This window comes from Phyllostomus hastatus, unplaced genomic scaffold (assembly GCF_019186645.2).
Source record: "Phyllostomus hastatus isolate PE091 unplaced genomic scaffold, TTU_PhHast_1.1 phas_scaffold_755, whole genome shotgun sequence".
Taxonomy (NCBI): Eukaryota; Metazoa; Chordata; class Mammalia; order Chiroptera; family Phyllostomidae; genus Phyllostomus; species Phyllostomus hastatus.
Window position 1 is genome coordinate 7,347,286 of NW_025334039.1, and position 17,898 is coordinate 7,365,183.

The 17,898-nt window shown below is 41.3% G+C and overlaps 1 protein-coding gene across 1 annotated transcript in view; it reads right to left on the bottom strand.

Moving 5' to 3' along the window:
• Nucleotides 1-17,898, bottom strand: part of ANO4 (anoctamin 4) — a 190,167-nt gene that overhangs the window by 115,258 nt on the left and 57,011 nt on the right. Inside the window, exon 6 of the mRNA XM_045826360.1 lies at nucleotides 3,435-3,535. Coding sequence (XP_045682316.1) covers nucleotides 3,435-3,535 — 101 coding nt within the window. The remainder of the gene's footprint in view (nucleotides 1-3,434; nucleotides 3,536-17,898) is intronic.

Here is a 17,898-nt window from a genome sequence, read left to right on the forward strand (position 1 = left end):
GAAAACCCATCGTCAGTTACAGTTTGAACTAGCAAGGAAGGAAAGGAGATTGAAGATAGAAGCCTGTAAGAGGTGAAGAAGAAAAAACTAAAAAGAGATTAACAGTGAGGAATGTAGTGGGAACACAGGGCATGCGCTTTTTGAGTCGTGAAATCTTACGAAACATTTTCCATGGATATTCCTCTCTCTCCTCATTACCAGTTTTTTTTATGGGTGTCACTGGTCTATAAAACCTGTACAGGGCAGTGATGTGGAGAAGCTGGTATTGGTGTGAATTCCACTGAGATCACCTTTTTCTCAGGGATGCAGAGATGGGCTGCCAGCCTGCTGTCGATGTATGTAACTTAATGGACCAGTATTATGCTAAGTAATATTTATATAGCACTTTAAATTTACAGAATCCTTCTCTCATTTGATATAAGCAGCAGTAGTAGGAAAATATAGATATTTTACAACCAGAATGGGAAGAACCCTAACTAGTCAGCATCAACACCCAGCTGGAAATAACCATGCTGCCTAACCAGCGGCCCTGGTTATAGGTGAATTAACAATGTAAACCAAGGGATCCAGGAAAATATTTTTACTAAATTAAACTTAATATGTCATACTTTTATGTATCTGCATTGTTTAAATATTACCAATGAAAATTCTGGGTATGGTGGAATGAAGAGCACATATATTGGCTGCTTTATTAAAATGCCATCTCTCCATATTTTGGGCTTTAACTAATCGAGTAGTCATGAAATAGAGGTGGTTCATATGTATTCTGAGCTGTTACAGAGCTATCTCATTTTTGAAAAAATGGAAAGTTTATACCCTCCAAACTATTTCTCATGTCTATGAAAATTTAAAAACATGTCCATGTTATTAATGGGCAAAACTGTAGAGACAATAAAAAGATCAGTTGCCAGGGTTGGGGGTTGCGGTGGGTGGGGGAGGGATGAACAGGTAGAGCCCAGGGGACTTTTAGGGCCGTGAAACTACTCTATGCAATACCTCAATGCCTAGATACAGGACATATGCATTTACCAAAACCCACAGGACTGTACACAGGAAAAGTGAACCCTAAAGTAATTTATGGACTTTAGTTAATAATGATGTATTAATATTGGTCCACCATTTATAAGAAATATACCATGCTACTGCAAGATAATAAGGAAACTGCATGGGGTAAGAGGGGGTGGATGTATGGAAATACTCTATTCTATCTACTCAATTTTCTGTAAACCTAAAAATGCTCTAAAATAGTCTATTCAAGAAAAACCCCACATTCACAGACATATAAGTGTTTAAGAAACAGGTTTCATTGGGAATTTCCCACAAGAAACCTATTCCTCAACTTCCTTTTAAATACTGTAGGACTCTAAACCTGGGATTCAGAAGTGTAGTCTGCAGAAAACAATAGATATAGATAAGATTATTTAGGCCATTCATACTCAGGCAAACTGATGTTTGCACCCTTTGTTGAAATAATATGGCAGGGTAGTTCCTCTTTGGGAAATGCATATCCTCCTTAGGCTAGAGATATTTGTCTGAAATGTTGGCTGACAAGATGATAGCATGAATTTTCACTGCATTTAGTTGAATCAAGTAAAGCCACGCTCAGGTCAAAGTACATCAATATTAATGAGGCCTGTTCGTGTCCACACATTAATAGTGTTTTCTCCTAAAACTATCGTGCTACAGGAATTCCTATGTTTAAAAAGATTATCATTCATTATTTATGGTTTTCATTTTATTGCTTGGGTCACATCCTCTTACTCCCACATCGGGAAAGGATTATTAACATTGCTTACAGGCAGCGCTCTTCTGCTAGGAAAGGAGCAAGTGGAAGTGCCCCTAGGACGTGGCTGGGTCCTCCAGACAGGAAGTCCTGCAGGGGGCTAAGGGAGCTTGCTCTGGGCTAACAATGCTCCACTTTCCACAATCTGCTTGGATTCTTGGCTCCTGACAGGTGTTCTTCCAGAAGGTTTTGTGATTTCTGTTGGGGAGGGGGTATCAATTTCATGAAGTTTCACTACATTGCTTTTACCTAAAAGTAGACTTTTGGCTTCCTTGGCTAGATGTTGGTCTGATATGTGATACTATCTAAGCATATTTTGTAGTCATCCTTATGTGTGATATAGTATAATCCATATTAGATAATTACAGTATTGATAAATAATTGGCTTTAATTAATTATAATTACCATGTAGCAATTTTCAATGGAAACTAAACTGATAATCCTTCTCTCTCGTAGTGATTTTATACATATAAACCCTTGGGTTCTCAGATTTCCTTTGCAACATTTTAAATACAAAAATAAATCCAAAGATTAGAGCTATGTTTATCTCAAGTCCTTTGAGAATTCTGCCGCAAGGCAAATAGATGCTAGAAATCCAAGCCTCTATTTTGACTTAACATTAGAATATAATGGCACACAAAGAAAAAAACATACACCAGGGAGATATGTTACAGGACTATGAATGGAAATTGCCCTTCCCTAAATGTGTCCCTAGTTCCTCTCTGTCTCTATGAATGTAGCGGGTTCTCTGTCTCTATTACTTTCCACAGCTAAATTAAGAGGTACATTTTAGAATTGGCACCAGTTTGCCTAGTTCCTGTTGGCTGACTTGGTGTCAGTGGCAAACTGCACACCAGAAGTATGTAAGGATTCATTCCTGCTGGAACTGTCCTTGGTACTGAAACCCTCTGCCTCCTTTAGAAAACTCCATTATGGACTTCCCACACATCTGGGCATTTATACTTTCAAGTTCAGCACTTTATTTTATTTCTGTCTAGAAAATGAAAATCACTTTTCCTTAACCTCCAGGGAAAACAAGAATATTCACTGTGGGATGAAGGTAAATTAATCCCTTTAAATAACTAAGCCATCCACACAAAGTATTTTCTCTTCCTCCTGAAATAAATAACAATGCCTGTGGTTGTACAATATTTATAAACTGACTTTTTAAAATTTAAAAAACAATGGCTATTTTTAAAAATAGAGCACATTTTCATGAAATTTCTTGAGCTTGTTTCTATGGAAGTGGGTTGATTTTAATGTGTTTGTTTTTTTTTTTTCTGGAAGGGACCTGTCAGGAAGGACCATGAACTTCACCAGGCACCACTGATGCCCAGAGCCTAGCTCATCAAAGCAGCCACACGAAGCCTTCCAAACATGGCACTTTGGAAATGGAAATGCCACTCAGAAAATTCTTTTCACAGACACTTGACATATCCAACTGCTAAGGAATGGATTAGCCAGAAATTTTCTCAAAAGCCCTGAAATCATTATTGGCCATGAAGACCTACTGCTCTTCCTAAACATCTGAAAGGTTTTCTTCCCTAGTAGCATTCTAGTCTACATTTCAGTTATATTTGTCCTGAGAGAGGAGCACATTAGGTTTACAGTGAAGCAGCAGACAGAGTGAGGAAAATACATTTACACCTACCTGAAGGGCATTCTTACATTCATTTGTTCTGCATATCTTCCAAGCACTTCCCACGGGGCATGCAACTTCACAAAGATAATGTCACTATTTATTAAGGAGGACTGAAATAGAAAAAAAAGGAACTAAATTGAAAAGTATATCCAAGTCTCCTGTTGTTTCAACTGAGTTGTAACTTAGAAGGTATGAACTTGTATGGAGTTTAAGTTTGGGGTATTTTTTGACAATAAGTTGAGCCACTATATGTGCATGTATTCATTCAGCAAACGTACCACTGTGTGCCAGGCACTGAAGAACCAGCCCGCTGTGAACCAAAGAGATATCAATGGCATTTACAATTTGCCAAAGTATTTTTAAAAGATAGGCTAAAAGTTAAAAAGGGGGGGGGGGAATTCAGATAGTGATGGGTGTTCTGAAGAAAAAAAAGTAATGGAAAAAAGCATTATGGGGTAGGGGCACACACTAGAGGTCAAGGTAAGGTCTCTCTGAGGAGGAGACCTGTGAGCTAAGATGTGAAGAAGGGCCCAGAGAGGTAAAGAGCGTGGGATGAGGTTCCAGGTGCAAAGCCCCTAATTTGGAAAGTTGCTCGGCATGGCCTGTGTTTGAGGGACCGAAAGGAGAGCAGAGTGGTTGGAGTGTTTAGCCGTGACATTGGCATGAGAAGAGGTTGAAAGGTGAGCAGGGGCCAGAGGGTGCAGTGCTTCACAAGACAGTTTGAATTTAACCTAGGAACACGAGGAAGTCATTTGGATTTGGGATTTCCAAGATCGTGCTGGCTTCCTTCTGGGAAATGGATGCTGAGGGAGAGTTCCCGAGAAAGCAGAGAGAGGGAGAGGTGCTCTCAGTTAGCCAGGCCAAGGGAAGCTGCTGGTGGTGGAGACGGAGGGATTTGAGACATGTGGGACTTAAACCTGGCTCAGAATCAGGCAAAGCATGTTCCTTTTCATAAACCTGGCTTTTTAATTTTTTATTGTTGACACTATTGCAGATGTCCGCCATTTCCCCACCCCACCTTTCCCCCCTTCACCAAGCCCCCCAGTCCAGTGGCCTTTACTAACTGTTGTCTGTCCATGGGATGGATATATACATACATATACATGCACGTGTATAATCTTTGGCAAATATCTTCCAGTCCTCCCCACCCTCCCTCCCCCCTGAGGTCTATTAGTCTCTTCTAGTCATCCATTCCTCTAGTTTTATTTTGTTCATCACTTTATTTTGTTCATTAGATTTCACCTATGAATGAGATCACATGATATTTATCTTTCTCTGACTGGCTTATTTCGCTTAGCACAATATTCTCCAGGTCCATCCATGCTGTCACAAAAGGTAAGAGCTGTTCCTTCTTTTTTACTGCTATGTACTATTCCATTGTGTAAATGTCCCACAGCTTTTTCATCCACTCATCTACTGGTGAGCACTTGAGCTGTTTCCAGACCTTGGCTATCGTAAATGATGCTGCTATGAACATAGGGGTGGGTGCATGTATTCTTTCTAAAAAAATTAAAAATAGAACTGCCTTCTGACCCAGTGATCCCACTTCTGGGAACATATCCTAAGAATCCGAAAACACTAGTCAGAAAGAATCTAGGCAAAGCCTTTTCAAAGGACCTCCAACCTTTGCCTCCCATGGACTTTATATCAGCACACAATTTAGATGGAGAAATAAACTAGGTATTCCCACCCTGATAACCACCCACCAGATTTTGGCCTATGACTCTGGCCAAGGGGACATCACCATTTTCCAGGCAGAAGGCTGGAAGGAAGGAGAATAAAGATGAGAAAACAGTGAGCCAAACCGGTGTGAGTGAGCCCAGTGGCCGATGGTTTATCCACCTCTTTCTCACACAGGGCTTTCCAGGCGACACACCATTTAAACTTTCGTAGTTAACCAACAAAACAAACAAGCAAGCAAAGTACAACCAGAGACATTGAAATAAAGAACAAACTGACAGTAACCAGAGAGGAGGGGGGAGATGGATAATAGGGGATAGTGGGGAGGTCATCAAGGAACTTGTGTGAAGGACACAGGGACAAAGTCAAAGGGGGTGGGTTCAAGGGTAGGAGGTAAGGATGGGTGAGGTGGGGGGGTAGGGTGAAAATGGAGACAACTGTACTCGAACAATTTTAAAAAAATAATGTTCATGGATACATTAGACCTTTGTGGCTGAACTCTCCTTATAGTGCTATTTAGAAACAATCCAATATTTTTACACAGCTGACAGAAATAGAAGCTCAACTTTAGGCTTATGTGCTACAGGAAATTGTTTTTCAGTTGTAGATGATGCTCAGTTATAATTTATTTCTCATATTTTCATTCAGGGTCTTCTTGCAGGGCTTATAAATACTGTACTTAATTCATAAGAACTCCTTGAGATATCATAAAAATCAAACTGGTGTCAGTTACAATGTTCTTAGGACTCTGGTGATGCTAAATTTCCCACAGGGAAGAGAGCCGGGGCCCAAATCCACTGTGGTGGGGGGCACCCTCTGATATGGCCCTGAAAAATCAAACTTTCTGGTAGTTCCGGCTTAAATGAGGTTTTACCTTCAAGCTTAGAACAAGCAGGCCCCTGACTGTAAGCCCCGTGAGGACAGGGAATGTTGTTATTCAAGGACAATTCCTCTGGGCCCAGCACAGCGCCTGCTACAGAGGAAGCGCACAACCAATATTCGTGTGAGTCATGAATATGGCCAGTGAAAGGTGAACAGTCAGTCCTGGCCCAGGGGGAAGGAAGGCTGGGGGTCCTGTGAAGCAGGAAGTGACTGTTGCTGAAGTGACCCTTGGAGCCAACACAGCAAGTTACTGCGAATGAGGGGACCATCCAGAAAATGGACAAGCCACTAGCCACTGAAGACATGACGAGCAGGGCTGTGTCTCTTTGCACAAACTGCTTTTCTGTTTAGTAATGTATTACATTCAGTCCTCCCTGAACAGGTTGCTCGGAGCCTAGTAGCCAGGGGCAGCAGCTCACGGGGAGCAATACCTGTGTGGGACATATAGAAACATAACTCATACACACAAAGCTGTCTGTCTCCGCCCATTAGCACCTGCAGATGCACAGATGCCCTGAATAGAGGTAGTCTCACAGCTCACGAGTTGAGCAGTTTGTGCTTTGAAAAATATCACCATTTGTGTTTTAATATATAGTATAGTTATCCCAATTATAAAGCAGACTAAAGACTGTGCTTCCTAAAAATGGATCTTTTTTGTTTAAATCAAAGATACACTGCAGAGTCCAGGAAGGTTTTGTGGCTTCTCTGCTTGGAAATTTTAATTGTGACCACAGAATTCTTTAAATTCACCTGGCTTGGCTACAGGATTCTACACTCACTGTTGCTTCTTCTTTCATCCAGGAGAAAAAGAGTAAAAATGTACAGTGAGGAAAACAATATGGGAATGTGACTGATTCACAGAATCTGACTGATCCACGGAATCAGCCAAACTTTTGTTTAGAGCAGCAGAGAATCTTAGAATGTACTCTCTTCATGGAATTGCTGTAATTGCTAGTTTTACAGAAAATAAAACAATCCAGTGGGAGGATAATCATTTTATGGATCCCCATGAATGTATGAAAATCTTAAGAAGAATACGTTAGTATATTCCACTTAGGGTACCTTTTAAAAATGCCACATTTCTATACATGGAAAAGCCAAGTTCATTATCTGAATACTGAATCAACTAAAATCCTAATGTGGGATCTTATCCATTTTCTGCATAAAAAGCACAGCCATTTTGATTCCTTCAGCAGGATTTAAAAAAAGTATTCTTTTTATTATTTCAATTATCATAAGTATAAGGCCATCACTTAATTTTTTTTAGTGCTCTGTAATTTGAAAACACTTTCAGACATTACCTCATTTTATTCCCACACAAACTTGGTGAGAGAGGCCTTCCTTTTTTAAAAAAAAAAAAAAAGATTCATTTATTTTTAGAGAGGGAAGGGAGGGAGATAGAGAGAGAGAAACATCGATGTGCAGTTGCTGGGGGTTATGGCCTGCAACCCAGGCATGTATCCTGGCTGGGAACCAAACCTGTGACACTTTGGTTCGCAGCCTGCGCTCAATCCACTGAGCTACGCCAGCCAGGGCGAGGCCTTCCTTTAATGTCTTAAAGAGGGAGAGAATAGGGCAGTGACCCTTCTACCAAACTGAGCATCTGTCCCAGACAGAGCTGAGTCCGCACTCACACCCCTCCACTCCCTTGTCAATTTTATCTAATAAACTCTGAGGCTGAAATAAGTCTACGGCTTTGAACCTCCATTGAAGATGTGTAATCCATGAATTGTCCCTTTATCAGTTTCTACAAACTCATCTGAAAAGAATTTCATATTTTAGAAAACAAGGCAACAAAAAGAAAAAAAGGAAAATTAAGCTACGAATGAGTTGAGGTTTGATTTGAGACTATTAAAAGTTATTCTGATAATTTTGAGAAAAAATGTTAACAGAACACGCTTAAATGACGACGAATGTCTATTCATGGGTCCTGTGTGTGCATGCACAGGTGTGTGCTTTGTGTGTACACACATGTCCATGTGCGTCAGTGGGTATGCACAAGCCTTATTATTTGTATTCAGTTTTTCAAGGAGGAACTGAACTTCAGCCCAGAAAAACACAAATGTGAAACAGTGATTGCTAATTATATGGCTTATATAGCACTCCTTTCTCTACTGCTGAATGATTACACTACTATTTCTAAATAGCTTTTTCCTCATTATTAAGTATTTCCACATAAATCCAAGTATGAGAGTGCCAAAGTGAAGAGAAATTGCTTTTTTGAAACCTGGAGTTGTTTCATTAACACACTGCAATAAAAAATCCCTTAGGTTAGCACACTGGGGAGAAGAAAAATGACCATTTAGAGAAATTTGGAAAATATCCTTAGAAGAACAACTGGAGAAATTAAGTAGAAGCAGTGAAATTACCTGGAGTAGAAACAGATATGATCCACAGAAAACATTCCTCCCGCCCCTTCATTCAACGAGAACATACTGAACCCCTTCTATACTAGATGGTAGAAATGCAAAGGTGTATAAATCATGGTCCTTGCCTTGGTCCATCAAAATTTAGTAAGGGAAGGTTAGATAAGGCAATAGTTAGAAAAAGGAAAAATAGCATGCTATTAATCTAATCCAAGCAAATCCATCTCACATCCCTACATGTCATAACACCTGATGTCACTGCTGAGGAGGGGACACTGAGGGACAAACAGGTTTGGGACTAGGGTCATGGAGGTATCATAAATTCCATTTTGGAAGTGTTAAGTTCAAGATACCCAGGAGCGGTTGTGCAGTGGGTAGTTAGATGGATGCGTCTGGAGCTCAGGCGAGCAGTCAGGCCCAGAGATACAAAGTGTGGCCAGGGCATAGACAATATTAAAGTCACAGGATTAGATGGGGTCACTCTGGGAGAGAGTAGAAGTCCAGAATCACAGAAGGAGCTGAGTCACAGAGGTTAGTTGGAAATGCAGGTTCCAAGGTTGGCCTGCATATATTTGTATTCACATGTCTACCTCTTACCGGCTCTGTGACTTGGGCAAGCTTCTGAACCTCTCTGTGCCTCAGCCTGTTCAACTACAGAATGGGTAATGATAGCAATACCTATCTACTGAATTGCATTAAACGACATAATACAGGCAAGATGCAGACAGTACATCTAAAAACATGTTAGCCATTAGCATCTCCAAGAAGGGCCATGCCATATATGGTGGGAAGATCACAGCACTCATCCAAGTGATAACCTGGGAAGACAAAAAATAAGGAATTGGTTTCTGGGAAGGGTTTTCCAGCCTTTGACTACAAGGCTAAACCAGAAGAAAGCCTGAAAGTCAAGGCCCCAAATCCTGTCTCCTGTCCCTCCACAGGACCCAGCATCTACTATGTGTTCCTCTTAGCGCATTCATTTATTCATCAACATTCAACAGACTTAATCCCTAGCCTCATGAAGTTTGAGTTCTATTTGGGGACAAAGACCCTCAATCAACACACCTCTCTGTGCTTAGAAGAAGAATAAAGAAGGGTAATGAAATAGTAAGTAATGATGAGAAGGAGATCTATTTTAAGTAGAGTGGACAGGCCTTTTGATAAGGTGACATTTGAGCCGAAACCTGAAGACAGTGCAGAGAAAGGCTGTTCCGTGATATAAAAGAGAGCATTCTAGGCCACAAAAGAGTCAAAGGCAAAGAGCCTGAGGCATATACGCATATGCTGGACAGTTGCACTTATCGAGCGCCAAGGGTCAAATCAGGGTAGCCTCTTGCATCTGTTCTGCATCCCTTTAGGAAACCACCTGGATAACACTTTCTCATAACCTTGCTGGCAGTAAGACAAAAGCAAACCCCTAAATGCTGGTGGGAGTGAGAAAGTAAATATTAATTTCCAATTGAAAATTCAGATAAGCCTCTTGAATAAAAAAACTAGTAGTGGTAGAGGTGGGTGCTTACTACATGCTAGGTAGTGTTTGGGGGCTTTTGAACACATTAAATAATCTAATCTCATAGGGCAGGCATCCTTATTCCCCTGACTGATTGCAGAAGAGGAACTAAAGCACAGAGGGGATGGGTACATTGGTTAAGGTCACACCCTGAGTAAGGAAGACACCTGGATTCCCACCAAGGCAGCGGGGCTTCAGAGCTGCTGCTCCACAAGAGGAAGCTGAGGCCAACATGATTTCACTTCCACTGTTGTTTTGATTTTGGAAAAATGCTTAGTCACCTATCGGAACCAAGGGTATAGTGCATACAGTTCCCTCTGCACCCTAAAGTGAATGTTAAGGCCGAAGGTAAAAATAAACTTGAAGCCTGGTTCCGTCACTCACTACCCATGCGTCTCTAGGCATGTTACTTAGTTCATGAGCCTCAGTTTCCCCATTTGTGAAGTGAGAAAAACAATGCCCACCTTGCAGGGTTGTTCTCAAGCTGATATGGTGGAACAGTAGGTGGTTCAATAAGTAAAAAAAGGAAAAATAAAGAAATGAGACTACATGAAACTAAAAAGATTTTGCACAGCAAAGGAAATATCAACAAAACGGAAAAACAACACACTGAATGAGAGAACATAGTCACTCACACATCTGATAAGGGGTTAATATCTAAAATTTTTAAGATGGTCATCAAGGAACATGTATAAAGGACACGTGGACAAAGCCAAAGGGGGTAGGATCGAGGATAGGAGGTGTGGATGGGTGGGGCAGCGGCATTGGAGGGGGGGAAATGGAGACAACTGTACTTGAACAACAAAAAAGAAACTTAAAAACTCAACACCAAAAAAGCAAAAATTCCAACTACAAAATGGACAAATGAGCTGAATAGACACTTCTCCAAAGAGGACATACAGATGGTCAATAGACATATAAAAAGATGCTCAATGTCACTAATCATCAGAGAAATGCAAATTAAAACCACAATGAGACATCACTCTGTCAGAATGGCTACCATCAATAAACCAACAAATCACAAGTGCTGGAGAGGAAGTGGAGAAAAGGGAACCCTTGTACACTGTTGGTGGAAATGCAGTCTGGTGCTGCCACTGTGGAAAGCAGTATGGAGTTACCAAAAAAAAAGTAAAAATGGAACTGCCACATGATCCAGCAATTCCACTTCTTGGAATATATCCAAAGAAACATGAAACACTAATGCAAAAGAATATTTGCACCCATGTGTTCATTGCAGCATTATTTACAATTGCCAAGATCTGGAAGCAGTCCAAGTGCCCGTCAGTAGATGAGTGGATAATAAAGCAGCAGTACATTTACACAGCAATAAAAAAGAAGGAAATCTTGCCCTTTGCAACAGCATGGATGGACCTGGAGATTATTATGCTAAGTGAAATAAGCCAATCAGAGAAAGACAAGTAGCATATGATTTCACTTACATGTGGAATCTAATGAACAAAATAAACTAACAAAGTGGAGATAGACTCATGGATACAAAGAACAGACTGACAGCTGTCATGGGGGAGGGGTGTTGGGGGCTGGGTAAGAAAGGCGAAGGGATTAAGCAAAGAGAAAACCAGAAAGAATCATAGACACAAACAGTATGGTGATTGCCAGAGGGCAGTGGGGCTGGGGGCAGGTAGAAGGGGGTAAAGGGGGGATAAATGGTGATAGAAGGAGACTTGACTTGGGGTCACCTCTGACTCCTTTTTTCCTTGTCCCACCTCCAATTCATCACCATGTCTTCTTGATTCTACCTTTTTTTTTTAAGTCCAGCTATTTTTTTTATTTCATTTTATTTTAATTTCATCTATTTATTTTTAGAGAGGGAAGGGAGGGAGAAAAAGAGAGAGAGAGAAACATCAATGTATGGTTGCTGGGGGCTGCAGCCTGCAACCCAGGCACGTGCCCTGACTAGGAATCGAACCTGCGACACTTTGATTCACAGCCCACACTCAATCCACTGAGCTACGCCAGCCAGGGCTGATTCTACCTTTTACATTGCTCTCAAATCCATCCACTTCTCTCCAACTCCACTGCCACCATCCTCCACTGAGCCACCATCCTCAATCTCCTTGGCTACAATAGTCCTGTGGCTGGGCTCCCCCCAGTTCTGCTCTTGTCTTGTACATTCTCGCTGACATCAGAGACATCGTTAAAAATGCATATGATCTGTGGTTTCCCATGGTCTCTTGAAAACCGCTCAAGTAACCCATGCATAATCTGGCCACTTCCCTACCTTGTGCTGCTTTTTTCTCTCTCTGGGTTATAGTAACAGAGACCTTCTTTTTCCTGGTAAATTCTGCTCTGTCTGGTTTCAAGTTATATGGCAGTGGAATTCTAAGATGGCCCCTGAGACTCCCACCTGCCCGGTGTACATATCCTGAAAAACCACCTCCTCTTGAGTGTGGGCAGAAACTGTGAATCTGAGGGGCTATCACTCCTGTGACTGGGACGCTGATGCACTGCCAAGAGTCAATCCAAAGGGAGATGAACCTGAACTGGCCTGAAGTAATCAGGTGAGTCCTTAAAACAGAGTCCTAAGGTCAGAGAAATTCTCCCGTTGGCTTTGAAGAAGGGAGCTGATGTATTGTAAAGGCCTGAGAAAGCAGGGAATCATGAGTGGCCTCGAGAACTGAAAGAAGTCCCTGGTGGGCAGCCAGCAAGACAATGGTGACCTCGGACCAACAACCACAAATTTTGACAGTAAGCATGTGAAAAGACCTTGAACTCCAGGAAGAAATGCATTCTGACTGACACCTGATGGCAGCCTTAAGGTGTCCTGATTGGAAGACCCAGTTGAGTTGAACCCGGACCCTGGACCCCTAGAAACCATGAAATCATAAACATGTTCTTTTAAAACTGTAAGTCTGAGGTAATCTCTTATGTAGCCATAGAAAACTGATACAGGTCATATTTCAATTAATTCTGTTGTAATACAAATAAATAGTACAGCAATAATAATAATAATAGTAGAATAAACTGTGTTTCACATACTCACAACTATAAACCTACTTATGCCCACTCTGTATTTCATTAATGTCTCTAGGAGACCGTACTGTCTCTCCACATCTATATCCCCAGCACCCCGTATGTTACTAAGTACATACTCATTGAGAATGGATGTTTCCTAAATTAATTTATGAACATCTTGAGATCTAGATATGAGTGACTTTCTCACATTACAGATTAGCTTGTTAAAATGCTATTATTAGACCAAAAATTTCCATCTTCTTGCCACTACAAAGGTTTCAATATGGTTTAAATTCATAAGAAGCTCAAGGAAATACTCCTCTAGGCTGCCATCAGGGGAGGGCACGTGCTGAGCTCTTTAGCACAGATTTTCAAATATTTTATTAAGTGAACAATGATACGACATGTTCTTGGTTACTCTGCATCAACCCTGATAATCCCTACATCAAACCTAGAAAAATCACTGCATCAGGATATTTGAGGAAAATGAGTGTTTGGTGTATCAGTCAGGATGGGCTAAATTAGGCTGCAGCAACAAATAATTCTACATGTCAGTGGCTTAACTAGAGGTGTACCATCAATATGGTAGCTACTAACCACACGTGGCTATTAAGTACTTGAAATACAGTGAGTCCAAATTGAGACATGCTGTCTATGGAAAATACACACTAAATTTTGAAGATATAGAATGTCTGAAAAAATGTAAAATACCTACTTAATTTCTATGTTGATTACATATTTATCAAATAATTTAGATCTACTCAAAGAAAACATTAAGATAAATTTCATCTGTTGTTTTTTTTTACTTTTTATAGATGCTGCTTGAAAATCTAAAATTACATTATTTCTATTGACTGGTCATAGGATGAAGGTTTACTTCTATTTTGCTACCCCTCCACCACAGGTGAGCTCACTGTAGTGACGCAGTGATTCACGCTGCTGGGTCACTGTGCCAGAAGGAAGGCAGAGCCTAGAGGGTGTCATGGGGACACGCACCACCTCTGCCCCTGGCCGACTGGAGAGAAGTAGTCATAAGGACCCATTTGTCTACAAGGTCACCAGAAGGAGAAACTGTATCTTCTAACTAGTGCTAATTAGTACACACTGATGGGGAGAACCCCTCCTCCATCACCTACTTAGGATCACAGTAGATTTACTGTGTAAAGCAAATGTCTTATCTTCCTCACAACATGAGCACTCATAAAGTCACTCAACAAATGCCTTAAAAAATCTCAAGTACATCCTAGGCATTCTATTGGCCCCCAGAAATATAGAGAAGACTAAGAACACGGTCCTGGAGCTCAGGGAACTTACATTTCAACTGAACAACTACTATACAAACAAATAATGTGATGAATATGAACAGAAGTTGGTCTAATTTCCCCTAGGAACACAAGAGAGAAAAGGCTCCCTCCTGGATGCCCCCTCCATGCAGTAATAAATCTGTCCTTAGAAGTAAGCAATGCCAATTCTGATCCACACAACTCCAAAGTTCTTACTCTCGTTAGAGATCATCTTAGCATTTCCTTATTCCTTCGAGGTGGCATATTAGATAAGTTGAACTTGGGGACAACTATATCATCACAGTTATGCTTTATATCATCACAGATAGTCAACCCACTGATAACTATACACGGTTATGGCCCAATCAATAACCCACACAACATTATGTCCTTCGCAAGCTGCAGTGATTCACGGCCACGAAAAAGCGTGACCCAGAAAGGTCAGGTGAGTGGGTGTCTCCTGCCAGTGGGGGAGTAATTTAACTTGGGAAATATTCTCTAAGGCTCTTAGAAGGTGATGACATCCCTGCTAGGTCTGTTCGATTGATCTCTTGGTGGAATGCTGATTACCATTAGAGAATGCAGAATGATGTATGTGGCAATATAGCTCACAAAGTTCTTTTTAGCTAAACGTTATTAAAAAGCTGTCAAGAAAAAGGGCTCATATGTGTTAATAACAGAAAGATGTAGCTGATAAATTATACCTCAACTCACATCAATTGCCAATGGGTATAATGATGATATCACTCCTTTGCTTACTTTACAGGGCTAATTACATTTATTATTAGATAATATATAGTAATATTATACATAACGGTTATATTAGATCATTATATATTGTACACATTAATATATATTATACATTATACATGCTAGTGTATAATATTGTATTAGATAATGCATTTGAAACCATCTTTTGTAGGTGTCAGTGTGTTCTGGCATCTGGCTCTCCTCTCCTTTAGGACAATGAGAGTCTCAGCTTCCTGGCCCACTGTAGCAGGCTGGAGCCACATGATGAGCTGTGACCACTGAGCTGTGAGCAGGAGCCTTGAAGACTGGTGTTTATTTACCTCTCCATGCGACAGAGGCAGGTGTCTGGATGAAGCTGCTCTAATGCTGGGTCCCTGGTAACTACAAGTACAGTGCACTTCTTTTCTCCCTACTATCCTGAGGTCAAGAACTAAACCCTGTTGCCTTAAGCCTCTGAGATGACAAAGTCTTGAGTGATGTGGAGAAGTCATATAAAGATCTGCATGGAACTATGGAACTTCAGGAGATCATGGGTGGGAGGGAGAGACAGAGAGAGACAGAGAGACAGAGAGACAGAGAGAGAGAGAGAGAGAGAGAGAAGGAAAGGGGACCCAGCACCAACTCCTAGGAAGCTCTTACATTTAGAGATCAAATGGAAGAGGACAGTGAGCAAGGGAGGTTGACAAAGGGCCAGTGAAGAAGGGGGAAATTCAGAAGAATATGCCACGTCCCCTGAGTCCAGAAAAGAACATTTTCCCAAGGAAAACAAGCCACTCTGTGGGTGAATGCAGCTGACAAAGGCCAGTAAGATAACAGGAACGGCATGGCCACTGGATTTGTTCAGAGCTGACCTCTATAAAAGCAGTTTCTACAGAATGGTTTCTGAGGCAGAAAGCCCAGCCTGACTAACAATAAAAAAATGAACCTGGCAGGCAAGAAAAGAGAGAGAGTGATGCTAGACACATCTTTCAAGATTTTTCTGTGAAGTGCAGAAGAGAAGTAGGGCAGTCATCAGAGGAACATATGAGGGTCAAGGGATCTTTCTTTTTAGGATATGAGTTACAGAGTCATTGCATGTTTGTACTGATTGAATAAGGAGGAAAACTGGATGATGCAGGCGAGAGAGGAGACAACTACAGGAGGGAAGTCCTTGAGAAGGTGGAATGGGAAGGGATTCAGCGCATAACAGGAGGGCTCCTGGGATGGCGGCAGACACTCCATTCGTAATCACAGACGGGAGGCAGAGAGTGTGGGGACAGTGGTGGAAGGCCCTGTCTGATTGCTTCTCGTGTCTATCAGAGTCTGAGCAAGGCTATCAGTGAAGCTTGTGTGAGGGAGGATGGGTGGTACAGATGGAGGGAGGAGGGTTGAGGGGTGAGGAGCAAGTACGAAATAACAGTTGGCCAACTCCCTGGCCTGCTCTCTCTTTGGTCAGATACCACCTTCAGTGAACCCCTTACCCAGCACCCAACTTAAAAGTACTATCCCTTCACCCCCAGTACTCTTACACCCTGTTCTACTTTTTCCTTTGTCATACCATTCTAACATATTGTGCTATTTACTTGCTAATCAAGTTTATTGCTCACTGCTTCTCCCATTAGAATGTGAATGACACTGGATAAGTGCCTATAATTGTGCCAGGCACTATATATTTATTGAATGGCTGAATTTTTAAAAAATGAATGAATGAATTGAAGAAGCAGGCAAAGAAAGGTAAGGGGGGAGGCAGGAAAGAGGTTAGTTCATGGACACAGTGTGGGGACAGTAGGCCCACTAGCCCCATCAGGCAGTCTTTGGCACTCATCTGAGACAGTGGTCACGATTAAAAATGGACTGGGCTGCATGTTTTTCTAGCAACATTCAACCACACAGGTACAGGCCCAAAGAAGGTGGGGTTTAATCAAGGTCAAGGCTTTGCCATGCAAAAAAAGTTAAAGAAATAAAGGAATGAGAGAATTCAGGTGCTTGTAAGGAATGAGAAGTCATCATGATGGACTATGAAATTGAAGCTAAGCAATGAGTGAAATGAAATGATGGTGAGAGAATTGGCTGGGGCAATTAATCAGTGGGCCTATTATCATATTCAATACCCTTTCCAGTGACATTGTGCAATATTTAAACCCGTTCAAAGCATGTTTCAACTCAAAGTATTACCACCAAGTATTAAGGGTTTACTTAGAATTCCCCTTCCCTAAAAAGACTTCATTTTAAAGGAAGATTAAGTTATAGCTTTGCTAACTATACATAGAAAAAGAGAAAGCAAAAAGGAAAATCACAACTAAAATTCAGTACTTACTTGCTGATTGCTTATCTTAGTTTTGTCACCCAAATAAGACACTGTTGACAACAAGAATCAAGACTAGCTGGTTTTCATTCTACTGGAGTTAATGCAGAGTGGGCGAGCCTGCCAGCAATCATAAGCAACATTGGATGCCTCGAACATCACATATCCATGAGTTCACTAAATGAGGTACTAGATTTCAGAAGACCCATGGGCACTTATTAGAGTCTGAAAAACTAAATCAAGGCAGCCTCAAATGAATGCCAAAGTGATTTACTGCTGTGCAATCCCAAATAATATCCTGGCTAAACCTACAGACTGTGGAGGAGGAGAGGCCCCAAGAGGCGACCTAATGCCTTTATGAAACACTAATGCACACGAGGTCTCACTGTGTCATTTTCCCGCCCACTGGACTGCTAAGTTCAAGGAAAATTGTGTGCAGTGCAGTTTCATCCTTCTGCTGGTTCTCCCTCCTCCCAGGCTTCTATAAAGCTCTTTCAATTTCAACATACATAGAAAAAGTCAGAATGGAGAATGCAGGTGGAAAACAAAAACTCTAGTGAGCAATGAACACCATCTTCTTGGAAGACTGCCATGATCTCCGTTAAGTTTGCAGGCAATAACTGCAATACCCTTCACCGGAGAGAAATCCAGCAACGTGATGACTTTCTTTAAATGGAAGTACGATGGATGGATTTGATTGCCTAGAAGCTAAATGGCATTAGGTTAGATCACTTTGACAAAAATG